Source organism: Peromyscus maniculatus, chromosome 2 (assembly GCF_049852395.1).
Source record: "Peromyscus maniculatus bairdii isolate BWxNUB_F1_BW_parent chromosome 2, HU_Pman_BW_mat_3.1, whole genome shotgun sequence".
Taxonomy (NCBI): domain Eukaryota; kingdom Metazoa; phylum Chordata; class Mammalia; order Rodentia; family Cricetidae; genus Peromyscus; species Peromyscus maniculatus.
Window position 1 is genome coordinate 4,915,632 of NC_134853.1, and position 21,271 is coordinate 4,936,902.

At 40.6% G+C, this 21,271-nt stretch overlaps 1 protein-coding gene across 1 annotated transcript in view; it reads left to right on the forward strand.

Annotated features, from left to right (window-relative positions):
- Prex2 (phosphatidylinositol-3,4,5-trisphosphate dependent Rac exchange factor 2) overlaps nt 1–21,271 on the forward strand; it is a 299,642-nt gene that overhangs the window by 126,513 nt on the left and 151,858 nt on the right. Inside the window, exons 15-20 of the mRNA XM_006974690.4 lie at nt 3,578–3,650; nt 5,975–6,117; nt 6,248–6,340; nt 8,265–8,413; nt 14,651–14,736; nt 20,542–20,678. Coding sequence (XP_006974752.2) covers nt 3,578–3,650; nt 5,975–6,117; nt 6,248–6,340; nt 8,265–8,413; nt 14,651–14,736; nt 20,542–20,678 — 681 coding nt within the window. The remainder of the gene's footprint in view (nt 1–3,577; nt 3,651–5,974; nt 6,118–6,247; nt 6,341–8,264; nt 8,414–14,650; nt 14,737–20,541; nt 20,679–21,271) is intronic.

Below are 21,271 nucleotides of genomic sequence, written 5' to 3' on the forward strand. Positions count from 1 at the left end.
ACACACACACACACACACACACACACACACACACACACACACACACACACACAGAGTTAGATTTTTAGTGTTTTAGTATTGATTTCTAAACGTTTCAAGGCCACCTGATTTGTATTTCATTGAACATAAACTTTTATATTGAGAAGTTAATGTCTTAGATGAATCAAATAATAACTTTGGTAATACCCTGGACCACCTATCCAGTAGCTCGCCAGTATGCTATGTTCTTTCTTACCACTTTCCTACCACTGGTTATGAGTGAAGCTAGGGGGGTTCTCTGGTCAGCAAGAGAATTCACATAGAACTCTGCTGTTCTAGAATAGGAACTCATGCAATACCTGGTATATGGGAGAAGACTGAGGCAGGTGCATCCGAGACAAAACCTGATGCTAAATAAACATTTACAGTCTAACCCAGAAAGTGTTACCAACTTTATGGGGAAAAATATTTGTGTTTTCTAAGGATAAACATTAAAGAAAAATAGGACACACTTCAGAAAGTCCTAAGCAAACTGAAATGAAGTATTTTTTGTCACTATGGTGTCTGCTGAAATCTCCAAGGAAATTGTCTCAAGCAGTCAGTATCTGATGCCAGCTCTGCTAAAATTGAGTGAGGCAAGCTTGGACATGTCATTGTGTTTCTAGACTGTGGTGTTTCCAACTGCTTATCTTGTCCTAGAGTAGACATCATATCACCTTACGTCCGTCACTGCAGTTTCATGATTCTGATAGTGTGAAATGCATATGTTTAAGGCAGATATTCTCAGCTCTTATTGCTGAGCTCAAAGTAGAACATCATGGGCTGCCTTGGGAGAGGAAGATGTAGCAATGGGATGACAAGGGAGCAAACTCCAGTGCTTAATGTAGGGGGAAGAAGAGACAAAGTAAGGCTCCCTTTCCACCAAGACTCGAATAGGACTTATTCTGCACATCAGTCAGTACTGACTGGATTGGGACAGCTTTATTGGATTGATTAGAGCAGGCTGCAGTGCAATGGTCCTTATGTTCTTTTGAGATATCGTTGGATGTTGGAGATGTCTGCAGTGACTGATGTCATCTTAGAAAATGCAATGATTTTTGTTCTCTTCTGAATACTTGCCAGATTGATGCTCTTATTATAATGGTTTATAGTCAAATACCTCATTTCACGAAGTGAACTTCCTTCTGGATAAGTGCATTAATGTATTCCTAAAGCATCATGTGACTTGTTTATGTGTGATGTGCAGGCAGCATTTTTATTTATTTTTTTTTTTGTGATATATATTTTTTATTTTACAATACCATTCACTTCTACATATCAGCCATGGGTTCCCCTATTCTCCCCCCTCCCACGCCCTCCCCTTACCCCCAGCCCACCCTCCATTCCCACCTCCTCCAGGACAAGTCCTCCCCCGAGGACTGTGATCGACTTGGTAGACTCAGTCCAGGGAGGTCCAGTCCCTTCCTCCCAGACTGAGCCAAGTGTCCCTGCATAAGTTCCTGGTTTCAAACAGCCAACTCATGGAATGAGCACAGGACTTGGTCCCATTGCCTAGATGCCTCCCAAACTGATCAAGCCAATCAACTGTCTCACCTATTCAGAGGGCCTGATCCAGCTGGGAGCCCCTCAGTCTTTGGTTCATAGTTCATGTGTTTCTATTCATTTGGCTATTTTTTTTTCAATAATTGAGTAAAACTGAAATTTATTATATGCCACAGTCGTCCTAGGGACCTCCATGCTATATATATAGCCTCTATGGTTCTATGGGTTGTGGTCTGATTGTTCATTTTATATCTAGAATCCACCAATGAGTGAGTACATACCATAACTGTCTTTCTGGGTTTGGGTTACCTCACTCAGGATGATTTTTTCTAGTTCCATCCATTTGCCTGCAAATTTCATGCTTTCATTGTTTTTCTCTGCTGAGTAGTACTCCATTGTGTATATGTACCACATTTTTTTCATCCATTCTTCCGTTGATGGGCATCTAGGTTGTTTCCAGGTTCTGGCTATTACAAATAGTGCTGCTATGAACATAGCTGAGCATGTGATGGCTGGGTCTTGAGGTAGTTTGATTCCTAATTTTCTGAGAAACCGCCATACTGATTTCCATAGTCATTTTTATTTTTTAATTAAACAAGTCCTTGTTACATCCAGCCCAAATAATTTTTTACACTTTTTTGTCAGTGCTTCCCAGATCTGAGTAGACCCAAAGGATTTTTAGAAGGTATAAGATCAGTACAGTATTTCAGATTACATTTATACACTTTTCCTTTTAATGATATATTAGTCTTGTAAATATAACATTTAAATAATCAAAATAGCTAAAGCTTTCAGCACAAGCTTATCACTTCAACTAGCTATTGAAACAAAACATCAGGACAAGTGCAGGATGGTTCCTGCCTTCAAGAAGCTGTTGATCTGTTGGGCTCCTTTTTAGATCTTCTGTAAAATTCTCAGCATCATCTTTCACAGAAGGCCTTATGAATCCTCCAGCTAGGCTCAGGGTCTTTTTATGTGCAACTAGTTCTCGGAGAGAATCAGCCTAATTAAGAATCTTAACTAAATTGTGTAATGATACTTAACTGGGTACCACTTTATAAATGACCAAATCCTGCACACAATCAAAATTAATGGAAGGCAGGAAATTTTTTTTTTGTTTGTGGTATCTTGAACTCGGTGTGATATTTAGAAATGAATAAATAATAAAATAAATAAATATGGATTCTCAAATGAATGTATAAAATTTATCAACCACCTGGATTGTTTAAGATATGGTGCCTATTTGCAGGTACATAATCAGTTTGCTTTTGTGGATTACAGTTACAGTTTAGGGTTACGGTTGACACAGCCAGAAGGAAAAGTTCATCTTGGTGTTCTGTAGACAGGTAAAAGACCAGCATTACCCTAGTGCAGGCAAGGGTGCCACTCACTGACTGACTTCAGGTAATTGTAGGAAACTGGACTAACTAAAGAAATAGGATACATTGAAAACTTTGGAAAGTGAAGCTGTAGATGAAAAACCAAGACTTGATCTTGAAAGCCCAACAGAATGTTTTTGTTTTGATTATTAAAGTTTTCATTATTAAAAGATCTCTCTTTAAAACTTTAGAACATGAAATTCCTGTGTAGTGCAGCTAAATTCTGCAACAGCTTATGTCAGAATGACTCCAGAAAAAATATGTTCATTTAGATAAGGGATAAAAAAACCCCACCAGCCGGGCGGTGGTGGCGCACGCCTTTAATCCCAGCACTCGGGAGGCAGAGGCAGGCGGATCCCTGTGAGTTCGAGGCCAACCTGGGCTACCAAGTGAGTTCCAGGAAAGGCGCAAAGCTACACAGAGAAACCCTGTCTTGAAAAACCAAAAAAAAAAAAAAAAAAAAAAAAAAAAAAAAAAAAAAAACCCCACCAAATTAGAGTGTTGATGATAGAAAAGAAATAGAAATGAAAGCCAATTTGATAGAGTGCTTAAGTGCTAAGTAAAGGACTATGGAAAATTATGTAATGTGTGGGAAATGTCCCTTAAACTATAAATCAGGTCCTTAAAGCTTCAAGTTGCCTATGAACATGCACAATGATTTATCTTTTGATTAACAGGGTGATTGCCGTACCAGGGAAGAGGCAATGATATTTGCTGTTGGACTCTGTGACAATGGATTTATGCACCATGGTAGGGACTCGCACCTGCAGACTCTCAGATGGAGTTCATTGTTTTGGGTCTTCTGGGGACTTTGGGACTATCTCAGTGCGCCATGAAGGTCAAGGCAACCTGTCTGAGGCTTGTCATGGGTCACTGTTGAGTCACCACATCTGAGATTGATTTTGTTAATAGTGGCATTTCTGTGGCAAATGACTGTTATCTGCCAGTGTTTCCAGTTTTTCCTCTTGTTTTTCTTGATTGTGTTGACTCCAGAAGAGCCAAGCTGAGACGTCAAAGTTTTATCTCCTTTTTAAAAATCTCATGTATATCTCTTTGAATTCATTTTACATTAGACAGATGATCTAGTCAGAATGACAATATATAGTGGAATGATTAGATAAGAGCATGTATAGTTAGTATTTATTGTTCATTTTAGGAAAACATACCCAAAATCATCTTACAGAACTTCATCTCTGGAAATAAAGATTTTTTTTTAGTTTACTAAAGATCCTCTTTTTTGCTTGATAACTTCAAACAAATCATTAAACATTAGTGTTGTTTTTTTTTTTAATTTCTCCATCTATCAAATTAATGAGCATTTCCTTCCCCTCCCCTCTGTGCCATCTTACACAGTCTGGGCACCAAACAGTCTTTTTTCAATTACTAATGGAGTGTGCTTCTCTATATATGTTTGACATAGCATTCACTTTCATTTATCAACTATGTCTGGAAGGTTATCAATACCTATAAGAAAAAGGGTGTTGAGCACCAGTTACAGCCATTTTGGGAACATCTTTCCTCATCATGTGCTTCTTGGAGAATTCTGTCCCATGTCCTTTTGCTTAGATCACTGTGAATGTTAAGATAGAGAAGTATTAGTCCCTGGAGAGCAAACTATTAATGGAAGAAATTACAATATTTTAAGAAATTAAAACTATAAAATCAAACTGACACCCCTCAATTCTTTTTCTCTTTAACCCAAAGCAACAACAAGCTGTAATTTGATGTAAGCATTTATTGCAAAATACTAAGTGATAACAAAAGTTAACGTGACCAAAGTCTCCTGCCCAAATTTCTTGGTACTTCTGTTGGCCATTATGGACAGGCTGTTGGAGGAAATATCATGTGATCTTTGGAAAAACAATTAGATCATGGAGGCAAAACGTGACTCAGTCCAAAATGTTTTTCCTTTCTGTTGTTCACAGTGGCTCATGTTAGTTTTTATGGTGTGGTGGATGGCTTCATTTGTCACCATGTTACCAGATGCTCTTCCATCCAAAGATCATCCACTCACCCATCTGCTCCACATTATTTTCTGGAACTCTGTAAAAATAATGAAATAGAGTAGTTGCCTCTTTGGATTGTTTGGCATATGCCAAGCTGTTTATATGTAGTACTTCATCTTAGGGAAGGCAGTATGAAGATTTCTTTCACTCTCATTTTGCAGATGAGAAAACTAAAATGCAGAGAGTTTAGGTAACTTCCTAATTTTCACACTCAGAATTGGCCCCAGACCTGGACTGATACATCACAAAGCTTAGTGCCCTGGGACCACAGCCTTCCTGTTACTGTGAGTCACCTTGTCCCAACAAGCACACTACAAGGTACTAATGACAAAGAATGAGAAATACAGATTTCTCTTTTAAAACATTTTGGCAGCTGTCAAGCTCTTATTAAGTATACATTCTTATTCTCTGTATCTGCCTGTAGTATAAACAAGGCTAACAGAACAGATCAACATTCCTAGGGACTAAGGGAAAAATATTAACAATTATGTAAAAGAGAAAAAAATGACCTTTGCAGAAATAAGATTATTTGAGAATATTGTTTTGAAACAGAGAGGAGCTAGCAAGTCATGGAAACTAAAATCACATTTTGAAGTGTTGGACCAACTGTGACTCCTCACTGCGAGTTGCTCACACATAGAAAGATGCTATGCAACCCTTTTCCGTTTCCCATGAAGATGCACTGCATTCAAAACATGTTTACGATGTTTTCTGAAAGTAGAAAATGCCCTAAGTTTTTATATTTAGAGTTTATGGGGCTTAGGAATTATTGTGTTTTCTCTCTTAAATTTAGATTTTCCATTTGGACAATGGGAGACTAAGAAATGCAACACTGGAAAAATATTACTTATTTTAAAATACTAAATCTTGTATGTAGATGACAGTAATTTACAGGGAAGGGAGGCATAATTTATCAAAGGAATCTAAGGGATATATGTGAGGTCCCCTTGTCCTAGGATGTAAATCTGAGCTCATTGTCGGCAGGAATTCCCTGAGTGTGTGCTGGTGTGGAAAGTGAGTTTGAGACCCAAATTTACTGAAATTACTTGAATCTCTCTATTTCTGCAGTCCTGGAAAAAAGTGAATTCAAAGATGAGCCTCTACTTTTCCGCTTTTTTGCTGACGAGGAAATGGAAGGATCCAATATGAAACACAGGCTTATGAAACATGACTTGAAAGTTGTGGAGAATGTCATAGCTAAGTCACTGTTGGTAAGCCGCTGTGCCTTAAAATTTCCTTCGGGTATAATGATTAGCAGGCAAGCACGCTGATGCTTTCTGTCGATTTCATTGGGATGCTCTCCTTGTTCTTTATCAATAATGTTACTATTTTACATTTCAGATTAAATCCAATGAAGGCAGCTATGGCTTTGGGCTGGAAGACAAAAATAAAGTTCCGATAATAAAGTTAGTGGAAAAGGGGTCTAATGCTGAGGTAATATAAATTCGCATTTTTGTTAAAAGTCTGCCATCATACAATACAGTGCCAAACTGAAATCGACCTTTATGTGTTTGTTGAAGGTTGTGTCTCTGAAGTTCTGTAAAGTAGTGTTGGATTTGTAGCAGCTGAGACTGTCTCGGTGATGATGGACTGGGGAGGTGGTGGTACTCCAGAGATCTGCAGCTCCCTGTGACTTCAGGATCTTCCCAGTCATGAAATCTATCCTGGAGCTCTGTGGGAACTATATAGGATGTGACAACTGCGCTGTGTGTCACATGGTCATTGTGTTCAACCAAAGGCAGCCTCTTCTATCTTCCTCCTCCACTGTCTTCTCTGTGAATATGATTTCCACCAGAAAAGCAAGCACTTTGGCTTTCTCATTAGATTAATGCCAATTGGCACGCTCTCACATCACTAGGTTTTTAAACAGTGGAATCTTCTGATCATTGGCTTCTTCACTGAGAAATAGTCACTTGATAGTGATTATCTATTAGGTAGCATTTTAGATTCTGAGAGCATGGAAATGTAGAAAGCAGGCAAAATACCATGTTCTGAGCTGGACTGATAATTTAGCCTAACAGTCTTTCTGTACAAGGACTTGAGTTCAAGAACCAAAACCCACATTGAAAAAAAGTGTGGTGTGTGCAGTTGTAATCCTATGTTTGGGAAGTAGAGGCAGGTGAGCTCCTGAGGTCACAGGCTAGCTGTCCTAGGCTGTGAATACCTAGGTGAATACCAGGCCAATGAGAGGCCTGTCTCAAGAAACAAGATGACAAGGTTGATATCACTTGAGGAACAACAACCAGGGTTGCCCTCTGGCTGCCACATGTGTGTACATACATGTACACACATATGAACTTTCCTCTTTCCTCCCTCCTTCACTTCCCTCCTCCCCTCTCTTTTCCTCCTCTCCCCTTCCCTCTTTTCCCTCCTCTCCCTCTTCCCTCTTTTCCCTCCTCTTCCCCTTCCCTCCTTCCTTTCTTCTCTGTCTTCATGCGGCTTTCTTTTCAGTGCTGTGCCTCAGTGATGCTGGATGTAAGACTCTTTACAAGATACACAGCCCCTAAGCAAACACCTCAGGATCCAGGTCTTTAATAAAAATGTAAGAACTGCAGAAGTAGAACATACATAATTTTAAATCTGTTTACTGAAGTCAGTGGTACTTTGTATATGTTAATACTAAAGGTCTTTTATTTTACCATCAAATATGCAAGATAAAGCTTTCCATCCAGCACTTCAAGTGCAAATATATTACCGCTGGTTCAGTTGTACTCTGCTAGTGTATCTGATCACAAAATGACCGTGGTTAATAGTTCTCTAGGAGAAGGTCCTTCTCCTGGGCATTTTTAGAGGCTGATCTTAGGGCACAGCTTCATCTTACTCCACCGTAGACAAAATATACTGTCTCATCAAATAGCTACAGTCCAAAACAGTGGGGAATTTATGTGCAGTCCTCCTGGTTAAGAACATCTGGGCTAACTGTAGGAGTATTGTCGTCCTTGTCCTTTCTCAGCATGGTGCATTGGGGTCAACTCTGCCCTTGGCACTTGCTTGGATTCCAGGCCACTCTTTCCATTCCTCAGTACTAGGCACACCATGCTGATGTAGGCTGGAGATTCATATTGTCTGTGGTCAATCCATTCATATGTTCAGGGGGTGACATTTTCTAAGTTAAATAAATATATATGCAATATGTATATGTAAATACATATATTTATGTAATATATAAAACATATGTAAAAGTAGTATTACTGTTACTTCATTCATAGTTCTATTATATACATTTGTATAAAGCTATTGTGTATGTGTTCTCGTGTCCAAATCAGTACATGCTGAGCCTTGCCCATGGTTCAGTTTTTGAAAACTTAAAATATCTATTAAATTATCATCCTAATTCTTCTTGCCATTTCTTCCTTAGATGGCTGGCATGGAAGTTGGGAAGAAGATTTTTGCTATTAATGGTGACCTGGTTTTTCTGAGACCTTTCCCTGAAGTCGATTGCTTCCTGAAATCCTGCTTAAACAGCAGAAAGCCTCTGAGAGTCCTCGTGAGCACAAAGCCAAGGGAGTAAGTGATTCAGTGACACTTGGATGTGTAAACTAGTGATGCGGACGACCAGGAAGTCATTTATCATCAGCTTCCCCTGTCTGAACATGTGGGCCTCCTCAGCACCGTGAATGCAGGTCTTCAGATGACAGAGGACACTGCATTGTTTATTGGGATAGGTGCTCACTCCTGAATTGCATGGTGTTGGTAGCCTTGATGTTTTTCTTTTACTGTCCAAACTTTGCTGTTCTGGCTTATGTTGAGTTTGAATGAGTAAAAAGTCATCTAGTAGAGCACCTAAAAGCCAGGAAGAAAGAGTTACATCTTTGGCTGTAGGAAATGTTGGTGATTAAACAGTCTATAACTACTGCTCATCTGCAAAAAGTCAGATCTAGAAGGTAGGTACACCATACATGCGTATACTTAGGAAGACACCTTTTCCTTTAAAACAAAACTAACCCAAAGCTCTGTTGATCTCTCTATGTATAGTTTTTATTTATAGTTTTTAGAGAACTATTTACAGTTTTTAGAGAACTACCGATGTTTGTGTTCATCTTTCCTCCTTATAACAAAAGAGCTGAGGTGACTTAAAGGGGTAGAGGAGTATTCTGTACACCCCAGTATTGACTCTGGAGCCTTTATTGGTAAAGACTTAAGAAACTTAGCTAAAAACTGTATTTGGCTACAGAGGGAGAGGTGGTTCTGGAGGGACACAGAAGTCCCGTTAGGCCTCGGCCTGAGCAGAGGGGCCGTGATTGAGGAGCTGCGGTCTGTACAGAAACAGCAGATTCAGGCACGTAGATCAGGCACGGTCCTTACAGAAACAGCGTAGATTCAGGCCCGGTCCTTACGGAAACAGCCCAGATTCAGGCCCGGTCCTTATGAAACAGCGTAGATTCCAGCACGGTCCTTAGGAAACAGCGTAGATTCAGGCCCGGTCGCCATGCCGACAATAAAACCACAGATTCCCCAGAAGCATGCTTTGCCTTTCCTGCTGAGTGGCCGCTTGCAGGTCCAGGTTACCGAGCGGGGACCAAAAGCCGTATGTAGCTTCTCATATAGCCATTCTCCAAGGTCTCAAATGGCTGGGAACCCTATGTCAGAATGTGTTGGTGTAAATCCCTCACTCCCCTACAGACTCTGGCTACGTCCTGTTTTCTGACGTTCTCCACATCACCCTCGAGGAACGAAAATAAAGACTTCAGGCAAATTTGAGGCATAGGACCCCCAAAAGACCATTTTCCTCAACAGGAAAATTGGTTGAATTTTCAGAGGCAATTTATGACTTGCTTTAAAAAAATTATTACAGCGGACTGGAGAGCTGACCCTGCCCCCACCTAGGCAGAGTGCAGGAGAGCAGGCAGCTCAGCTGCCACCCAGGCCCAGATCCAGAGCTTTGAGTTGGGGGACCCCATCCATGAACCGCTGGAGCATGAAGAGGCCAGTCCTGCAGATCCAAAGCCGCGGGATCTTCACGACACAGGTCAACAGCAGGATATCCAAGAGGAGTCCCCGTGAGGGTGCAGTATTGGGAGTGTAGCAGAAGCCAGAGGCCTCGAACCCGTCCAGTGACTGGTTGCAGTGAACATTTGCAAGTAACGCTGTTGGTCAAAAGGGTAGACTGCGCGGCGCTGCAGCTCCACGGCCACATTTTTGTTTGTTTGTTTTGTTGTCTTTGGGGGAGGAGGTCGCAAGGGCAGAATAGCAGATATGGAGGGACAGGGACGGTGATGAGTGGTTTTGGGGTACATGACGTGACAATTCACAACGAATCAATACAAAGTTTTAAAAAGTAAAATAAAGGAAAGAAATTTAAAAATATTTTATTATAATAAATACATATAAATGTAGGAGTGTTTTACCTGCCTGCATGCTCAGTGCCCACAGAGGTCAGTTGTGAGCCACCATGTGGTGCTGGGACTCAAACCCAAGTTCTCTAGAACAGCACCGGTGCTCTAACCACAGAGCCATCTCTCCGGTCTCTGTGACTGGCCTTTTAAAGCACACAGCTTAATCCTGGCATAAAATACAACCGGTGATCTGGCCTGACAGGGACCTGTGAGTGACTCCAGGGCCTGGAGTGGGCGGGGTTGGTAAACATTGCAGTCCCCTGAACCCCGAACCCCGAACCACCTCTTTCTCTTTCCCTTTCTTTCTCTCTCCTACTCAGTATAACATGCCTCCCACTATACTTGTTCTTATCTTTCCTCTTGGGGCTTCCTCTGGGGGTGGGGACGCCCCTGAGGAGGCTTTCTATGACTCCTCCAAGTGTATTATATTAGCTGTCCCCTCAACACGTCTCTATCCTGTGGAACCAGGCTCCTCTATCCTGTTACTCCTCACCCAAGAATTCCTCTGAAATCTCTGTAACTGACGGTTGTCCAGCTTGCTGGCGAGTGCCCATTACCAGCTTAGGTGTCTTACCAGCCCCATGTGTAACATTTAACCTAGTCCCAGAAACAGAGCTGTTGATAATATTACTTTTCCTATAGGTGTGATTATTGCTGTACATTGTCGTTTCTAATAGGGTGGCATGCATTCAGTCCTTACCATCATTATCCAAAGATTTCCCAATTCTTAACTCACAAGTGATTCTGTGAAACCCATCCTGGGGCACATTGTGTCTTTCTTTTCCTCAGATTAAGAATTTTCTCTTCAGAGGCTAGAGAGAAGGGTCAGCACTTAGGAGCACTTAACGCTCTTCCAGAGGATCCAGGTTCAAGTTCCAGCACCCACATGACAGCTCTGTAAGTCCAAGATCTGACACCCTCACACAGACATACATGCAGGCAAAACACCAATGCACATAGAATTCTTTTTAAAATTAAAAAAAAAATATTTCCCTCTTCAGATTAAATTTCCACGAGTTTCCCTTCTGCTTTATGAACTCCTGAATATTAAGGCTGACCTGCAAACGCTCCCCCGCTCATAAAGCCTCTTTGACCCCTGTGATAACTTGAATGAGAAATATCATCTATAGCAGTGAGTCTCAATCTTCCTAATGCTGCAACCCTTTAATACAGTTCCTCCTGTTGTGGTGACCCCCCAACCATAAAATTATTTTCATTGCTACTTCATAACTGTAATTTTGCTACTGTTACAAATTGTACTTTAAGTATCTCTGTTTCCCAATAGTCGTAGGCAACCCCTGTGAAAGGGTCATTTTGACTCCTAAAGGGGTCACAACCCACAATACCACTCTAGTTAGTTGTGCTCTAACAAATAAAGATTGCCTGAAGATCAGAGGGTGGAGCTAACCATTAGTTAACCGAAGAGGTCTGGGGGTGTACAGATAGACAGGAAGTGATATGGCTGGGTAGAGAGAGGAATGTGAGGGGGTGAGGACAGGAGCTCGGCCCCTTTTTCGGTAGGAGGAGTCAGAGAGGTAAAGGTGACTTTGGCTGCTCCTTTACTTCTCTGATCTTTCAGCATTTACCCTGATATCTGACTCCAGATTTTTATTATTAAGACCAATTAGAATTTGTGCTATGGATGCCTGCTACTTTTAAGAATGAGGAAGAATTTCCCAGAGGCCTTGAAACACAGTGTCATCATTTCTCTTGTGACCATTACTAAAACAACCCCTTTTAACAATAATTAGGCTTCCTTAGCCGGGCAGCGGTGGCACATGCCTTTAATCCCAGGATTCGGGAGGCAGAGGCAGGTGGATCTCTGTGCTGGCAACCTGGACTACAGAGAAAGTTCCAGGACAGGAACTACATAGAGAAACTCTGTCTCAAAAAACAAACAACAAAACAAAACACAGGGTTTCTTGACCTTGAAGAAAACTAGACCGTTGTATCTAGAGCCCCAAGTCCCAGACCCTGAACTGTATCTGGATTGTAGGACAGGAGAGAAAGGCCCAATTCGGGGCTGGCAGTCAACAGCACCTACCTCAAAAGTTATTTGCAGGGGAAAAAATAGCTTCTCAATTTAACAAATGTTTTATACTAGTGGGAAAACATTTGAGGGGAACCATCAGCTTCGGTTTCCCAGATCTACCCCCTTCTTTTCCAGAGCCCAGCGAACACTTGTGAGTCACACAGCCACCTTCCTGATGGCCAGTCCACTTGCAACCACGGCCTCAAGCCCGATGAAGGAAGGGCCTGTGTTGTTTCCCTGTTTTGCGATAGATAATAATTTAAATGTTCGTTTACTAGGATCTGTGTGCTATCGCACTTATTCTCAGCCTTCTCGCTGAGCTGCATGCCGTTATCATCCTCCCTGATCGGCTCTGAAAACCAGGGGGAGAGACTGTGCAAAGCAACCACTCACCTAAGAGTTTATTTTGTTTGTCAGTATGGGAAGGACTCACCCTCTCCAGAAAGCTCTGTCAGGAAGAAATGTCATCTTCATTCTCTCAAGATTTTCCATTCTTCATCTTTAATGTCTCCTGGTAGAATTCAATTTATTTTGAATCTTTAAAAAGACTCTTTTCTGTCTGTTTACTTGTTTGGGGATCGAAGGTGCCCCGGCCAGTGGGGTCCTCAACGGGGACCTGAAGGGAGGACCGGCGAATGAGAGGGACAAGAGACACAGAATGAGAGCAAGACAGGAAGTCTGATCAAGCTCCAACGTTTTATTTTTCTCTTAAGGCATAACATCATAAGATCTCCAAAGATCATGTTTTTATTAGAGTTTAATCACATTTAATTAGAGGAGTTCTGTTTTTTCTCTCTTAAAATGGATTTCATGATGTTGTGTATTAACTTTTTGTAAAAAGTACAATGATTTTGAAGAGTGAAAATCAACTTCATATAGCACAGAATGGGCAGACCTTACTCAGCAAGGGAGGCTGCTGGGAATTATGCATCACCTAATATTCTGGATTACTGGGGGGTGATATGTAGAACTTGACAGCTTAATTGATGGAGGATGGCCCAGCCCTCTCAGTTGTGCCACCCCTGGGCAGGCGGGTCTGGCTGGCATAAGGAAGCTGGCAGAGCAGAAGCATTAAGTCAGCCTATCAGTGGCATTGCTCTATGCTGTCTGTTTTCGTTCTTGCCTCAGGCTTTGCCGTGGCTTCCCTTGGTGATGGACAGATTGACAGTGACCTGTAACATGGACTCAATATCTGCTCTAACTTGCTTTTGGTCTTTTATTATTATTATTATTATTATTATTATTATTATTATTATTATTCTAACAACAGAAACTATTGGGATAGAACTTGTTACCTCTTTAATCCCCATCAGCAAACTACAAAATAAGTTCTGACAGTGATAACCTCCAACAGTTTCTATGGCACATTTTGGAGCAGAGACTTTAAGGAACTTCTCCAAACCCATGTTTGCCCAGCTACAAAGTACAGAATAAGGACTCAGAGCTAGTTCAGCTGTCCCCATTGCCTCTTGTTTTCCATGGATGTATCTCTGTAAGAATTTGCCCAGTGTGGACGCGCCACGGCCTTCCTGCTATATGCACCTCATGTTGGGGGAGGGGCCAATGTTATCTCCAAGGGCTTCTCACCCAGTGGCATTCTCCTGGTTGACCCTCTCTAGTTTTCCAGTTTCCTCTGATCTTGACCCCAGCAGCAGTCTCTCTCCTTATGCCCCGGAAATAGGAGAATTCAGCTGCGCAATAGTAATAGGTGAGGCAATGAATGGTCCAGTTAGAACCAGTGGGGAAGCAAGGGATGCATTCTAGAAAAGATCAGCCTGAGCAACAGAGGGGCTTAGATTTCTCTCCTCCCTGTTACCTTCCGGTTTCTTCCCCCAGAGTGGACGTTTCTAGGAGGTAGGAGGGAGGGCTTCCACAGAAGTCCCTGTTGCACAAAATTTTATCCGACACAAGTAGATGAATGAGATGCAAGAATACCCATAAGAGAGTTAATGCCCAGGAAGTTGAGGAGTCCGGTAGGGGAAAGGTCAGCCGCACTGCTCCTGCTCCCTGGTAAGGAAGTCTCTGCAGTTCTTTGAGCTGATGTAGCTGGAGTTGGCCACTACCACCTATTGTTCTCTACATCCTGTTTTGGGGGCCCTGGGCTGGCCCATCTGGAGTCTACCCCCACCATTATATATTTACATCCTGTTGAGGGCCTTGTATTGTCTCAGCTGGAGTGGCTACTACGGCCTAATTTTTCTTATGTTCCATTGTTGGTGTGGGTATTGTTGGTTAGTCTGTCCCAAGGCTAAATTCTTGCCCAAGATCTCAGGATGTATGTATGCGTTGCCAGAGGAACACAGGTATCAGAACACTGTTGTCAGAACCTGTTGTGGCTTTTACGGTTGTCTCACCTTATTTTCTGGTTACGTTTAGGACAGTTAAAATCCCAGATTCTGCGGATGGACTGGGTTTCCAGATCAGAGGTTTTGGCCCGTCGGTTGTGCATGCGGTGGGAAGAGGTAAGACATTCCCCTGGTATGGGAAACTGTGCTCTCCCATGTTTTGGCTGTTCAAGCTGAAATGTGTTTAGAATACATCATCGTAGTGTTAGGGACCATCTCCTCTCACTCTAGGAACTCAATGAAAGGACATCATATGTGAAAAATTAAAACCTCAAAAACTCAAATGGGGTGCGATCACTCACATCTACATTACCTGCACCCAGGAAAGCCGGGGCAGAAGGTTGCTGGAAAGTTGAGGTGAGCTTGGACTAGAGGGAGGCCTTGCTCAGAAAGCCCAAAGAGAGGCTACAGACGGCTCAGTAGGTGAAGCACTTACCCACAAACACGAGGTTGTAAGTTCAGATCTCCAACACCCACATTAAAAACAAAATCCAAAAAAGACCCTAGTGTGTCAGCACATGCCTGTAATCCCAACCCTGGGGAGGTGGAGACTGGAGAGTCACCTGGGCCTGCTGGCTGTCTAGGACAGCCCGATGGCAAATATCGGGTTCAGAGAGAGACCTGGCTCAAAAACTGAGGTGAAGAGATCTAGGAAAGATGGCTAGTATCAACCTTTGGCTTCCACACGCACACACAGACACACAGACATACAGACACATGCACACACACACACACACACACACACACACACACACACACACACACACACGAATAAATAATTAAACAATTAAATAGGACCCCGGTATTCTTAAGCATATTTATTACTGTTACAAATTTGATTGAAGAATGACGACCCCAATCATAATTCTTTTGTATTCTTTAGTTTAAACTAATGATGATTTTTAAGCTTATCTATTTATATTTTTCTTAGCAACAAATAAATGTTGGGATTTTGGTCAATAATTAAAGAATGTGAGTTTCCAGGCTTTGTAGAGAGTCCTGTGGGCTTGATTCCTAGTTGCTATATATTTCCTTCAATTTTTTTCCTTTGAGTCCGTAATAAATCACACCATGAAATTCATTCTAAATCAAATAATTGTAGTGACTAAAAGCCTGTGTGCATTTTACTTTACTTCTTTGAAAGGCAAATAAAAAACCAAAAAGCTCTTGTGATGTGTATTTTTATTTTATCTTGACACCAGTAAAGAGAGTAGAGATTTCCCAGTGTTGCACATAATAAAGTAGCCTGGCTGATGGAGCAAGAAGGGCCTTTGTGTGCTGAGAAGTCTCATACTTATCTAATAAGGGGGAGGTTTGCAGTTCAAAAAATGCAAAACATCATAATGTGATCACTCAAACATGAAGCAGGAACATTTTTTTAACTTAAATTTTTTTAATTTATTTTTTAATTACACTCATGATATTCCATTAATTACAGTCATGATATTAATTACATTTGTGGTATTCATTGATTATATTCACAGTATTTATCCAATAACTATATTTATGATATTCATTAATTACATTAATTGTATTGATTTATTACATTCATGACGTTATGTCTTGATACTACTGTCCATTTGTGGGGCTTTTCCATAACACAAAACAGAGATTTTGTACTTAGGAAATCAGTGCTCTATATTCCTTTCTTCTCCATCTTGAGATAACGTCTAATCTTTCTGTCTCTATGAATTTATATATTCTATATATTTCATGTAATACACTTCTACAGTATTTGTTCCTTTTTTGAATGTAAAAAAAATTTATGTACAACTACAGGAGAAATAATACACAGATAGCTTGAACATAAAAACAGGTTATAATTCAAAAGTCTAATGTTATTTAAAACTGGAAAATATTTTCTCTGTAGAAAATAGTAAAAATGATAAAATTTCCCAATAAGCCAAATAATAGCTGAAATATACATATAAATATTGATTAGATTCTGGGATACAGAAGAAACATAATTTCATCTGTCCAGAGAGCTATGTTTTACTTAAGTTCTGTAAGTGAGATTCCTATTCATCTTCCCCTTCACTGTTTGATTTATGGCAGACATTTTTTATAGGCTAATCCATAATCTAAAAAGGTTTTAGCTTCCCTTCCTGAAAGTACAGCTAGCATTTTCTTTCATCAGCTTGATATGGTACAATTTCTTATCCTAATAGTGAAATGTTTCACTAAAGCTTGCCTAGTGATTGGGTAAAACCAAAACTTATTATAAGCCACAGTCATCCTAGGGTCCCCCCTGCTAGGTAGCCTCCCTGGATCTGTGGGTTGCATTCTGATTGTCCTTTGCTTTATATCTAGTATCCACTTATGATTGAGTACATACCGTGTTTGTCCTTCTGAGTCTGGATTACCTCACTCAGGATGATATTTTCTAGTTCCATCCATTTGCCTACAAATTTCATGATGTCCTTGTTTTTCTCTGCTGAGTAGTACTCCATTGTGGATGTATACCACATTTTCTTAATATGTTCTTCCGTTGACAGGCATCTAGGTTGTTTCTAGGTTCTAGCTATTACCAATAATGCTGCTATGAACATAGTTGAGCATGTATCTTTGTGGTATGGTTGAACATTCCTTGGGTATATGCCCAAGAGTGGTATGGCTGGGTCTTGAGGTAGATTGATTCCCAATTTTCTGAGAAACCACTATAGTGATTTCCACAGTGGTTGTACAAGTTTGCAGTCCCACCAACAGTGGAGGAGTGTTCGTTCTCCTTGTTCCACATCCTCTCCAACATAGATTGTTGTTAGTGTTTTTGATCATAGCCATTCTGACAGGTGTAAGGTGGTATCTCAGAATCGTTTTGGAGGCATCACCATCCTGACCTCAAGCTCTACTATGGAGCTATAGTAATAAATACAGCTTGGTACTTGCATAGAAACTGACATACAGACCAATGGAATTGAATTGAAGACCCTGACATTAATCCACACACATATGAACACCTGATTTTTGACAAAGAAGCCAAAACTATACAATGGAAAAAAGAAAGTATCTTCAACAAATGGTACTGGCATAACTGGATGTCAACATGTAAAAAATTGCAAATAGATCCATATCTGTCACCATGCACAAAACTCAAGTCCAAGTGGATCAAGGACCTGAACATAAATCCAGTTACTCTGAACTTGATAGAGGAGAAAGTAGGAAGTACTCGAATGCATTGGCACAGGAGATCACCTCCTAAATATCACACCAGTAGCACAGACACTGAGAGCAACAATTAATAAATGGGACCTCTTGAAACTGAGAAACTTTTGTAGGGCAAAAGACACGGTCAATAAGACAAAAAGACAGCCTACAGAATGAGAAAAGATCTTCACCAACCACACATCTGACAGAGGACTGATCTCCAAAATATATAACGAACTGAAGAAACTAAACATCAAAATACTGAACAATCCAATTGAAAAATGGGTTACAGAGCTAAACAGAGAATTCTCAACAGAAGCTGAAAGACATTTAAGGAAATGCTCAACATCCTTAGTCATCAGAGAAATGCAAATCAAAGCGACTCTGAGAAGCAGGAACATTTTGAAAGGGTGTTGCTATCAGAACCAATTAATTTTATATTACAAAATAATGTGTGTTCGATTAAAAAATAAATTTTCCTTCAAAGAATTATCTGTTACTTAGATTTTCACAGTGGTTGGGTGAACATTTAAGGCCTTTCCAGTAGCCCTTCAATACTGTAGAACAGAAGTTTGCCAAGACATCACATATTACTTCTGTTTTCACTTACCGATCAGAAGTTAGTCTCATGCCTGGGGACAGTCACTGTAAGCCTGAATATGTGTAGCTGTGGTCCTCATCACTGTCTTTTGAGTGGATGGCCACTGTGTTCCTCCTTTTTGTTTCTTTCCTCGCAGATTTTTTCCCCCAGTGGTGGTTCATTATCAAACAAATTCTGCCACAAGAAAAGGCCACTGCAGTCACTCTGCCAGTATTACTGCTTCCAGGCCACTAGAGTTCAGCCTTGGATCAGTCTAAGGGCCGTCTTAGCTCTTTCTTCACAGTAGCTTGGGAAAACAAAACAAAAAAACAAAATGAAGCAACACAACACAAATCATCTCACCAGTCTTCCAGAGTTACAGAGTGTGTGCTTCCTGGCTCACTGTCTGTCCTCGTGGGCCCTTATCCTTATTCAGCCTTCTCTTCTTCACATGCTCCTGCTCTGATGAGTCTTTTCTCCTTCTCACACTTGCCTCCTGATTCCCAAGATACACTTCCTTCTCACCTCACTGACAGACGCAGGCTCTAAGTTAGGTGTCCCTCATCATCCTCTAAGTATAATAAAGTTCAGACTCCAGCATTTTCACTCCAGGCAGCTAGGAGTGCCTGGGAGAAAAGGTTTGCTCCGTGGCTTTCCCAGTCTGACTCATCTGCACCCCCTGCACCAAATTCTTAGCTCACCCCCCCCCCCCAAAACAAAACACCTTTAAGCTTGCACACAGACAGAACTGCTTGGATGTCCAGATTGTCAGGTGATTTTCTGACTTAGAGCCTTGCTCTCTGTCAAAATGGCCCTCCTCACCTGAGACTCAGTTCAGTGCAGGAAAACCATTTCTTCAATTGAACCTTAGAGGGGACTGAACAGAGACAAAAAGGTGTATTCTTAAGTTTAAAAAATGTGTTTATGATTACTTTATGGGTGCATTGCTTGCAATGGAAATTTTTTTGCTATATGGTAAGTTTTATGGGCACTGCTATGATATTATATATATATATCAATGTGTGTGTATATATGTATATATATATATGTAATATGTGAAATTCATTAATAGTATTTGTTGGTGTTGATTTGCTCTAATACCAATGGTTGGAAAGTATTAAGTCACCAGTTAGAACATGCTATTTACATATTTACATAGGTACACCTTTGTGTACCTGTGCACATAAAGTGACTGGACAATTGATAACTGTTTAATGCCTTTGTTCACATATTCTCTGGTTCCTGAACTCTCATTTATCCTCGTCAATCAGCCATAATTGCTAATTGGCTGGATTGTTTTTTTCTTTAAGAATTGCCCTTTTAGGAGTGGAGATGAGTCAGTTGAAGTGTGCTTGCACTGCTTGCTGGACCTGAGTTTGAATCTCTAGCACCCACATAAAAACACCAATGCAGAGTGCACACCTAGAATCCTAGCATTGGGGAAACAGAAACAGGATTCCTGGGGCTTTCTGGACAGCCAGCCTAGCTAATAATTTAGCTCCAGGATGGGTGGGAAAGCCTGACTCAAAAAAATAAAGTGAAAGGTAATCTAAGAACTGCTCATTGTTGACCTCTGGTCTACCTGTGCATACACACACACACACACACACACACACACACACACGCACGCACGCACACGCACACGCACATGTACATTCACATAGGATCACATAAACAGGTGCATGCATACCCACATACTTGTGTATACTCATGTGAATATGCATTCCAATGTACATACAGAAAAAAATATAGGATTTTTAGAGAATTTATTTTTATATGCACATAAAATTGTTGGTGTTTGAAAAACAAAAGTAATATTTCAGTATTTATGGATTTTGTAAATATAGTTTATGCCTCTTTCACTTTTTAAAACTATATATTTAGAAAGTTAGATTGACTAGATATTTGAAAGGGAAACATCTGATGAGCAACGTGAAGGTCACTATGCAATATTCCTTCAAAATAATATTTGTGGAGGCAGAGGAATATTTTGTTAATTGTACTCAGGATCATGGGTGAAGAACCGGGAAGACTGAGAGGGCATTGCTATCTGAACAAGATTCATTTGGAACATTTTAGGTAGTTTTAAGCATATAATGTTTAAATGTTTAAAAGCACTTACATTGTTCTATATCTGATACAGGTGAATCCTTTTGCTGACATTCGATTTTGACAATTTTCCCGATTTATCTTTAAAGGTACCGTGGCTGCAGCAGCTGGCCTTCACCCAGGGCAGTGCATTATCAAAGTAAATGGAATCAATGTCAGCAAAGAGACACATGCCAGTGTCATCGCACATGTGACAGCCTGCCGGAAATACAGGCGGCCCATGAAGGTACAGATAAGATTAGACTGAACTGAAAACTCATATGAAATACTGAGGGGATGGCACAGAATAATGCATGAAAAGCTTTAAGGTTTCCAGTTCTCTTCCAATTTAAGCACAGCACTGTGAATCTCATGGTGACTACTGCATTTGATTAGTTAATCCTTACTAGTATTGGCTATGTCTAAATAGTTGTATTTTACCATTACATTTTATTCTTGAAGCATCGTTGTCTGTATAAAAACATGTTCTGAGACACTTTCCTTTCTTCCTTCTGTCTCTCTCACCCTTTCAAATCCCATTGTTTCTGGGGGTTGAACCCAGGGCCACATGCATACGGGACAAGTGTCTGCCACCGAGCTCCTCCCTCAGCCCATATTTTTGATAAGTTTATTAATGTTAAATCTACAGCTATGAAATGTTTTCACGAGATACTTTCAAATATATACTGATCAAGCTTGTATAAATATACTCTTCATAACAATCTTCTATGGAAAATTATGGACTGTGGACTTTATATAGCCGGTGGTTAATTTTTAATTATAGTTATTTAGGCAACTGGATTTAGCTTTAAAAGAAACTACCAGAATATACTTGCCAGT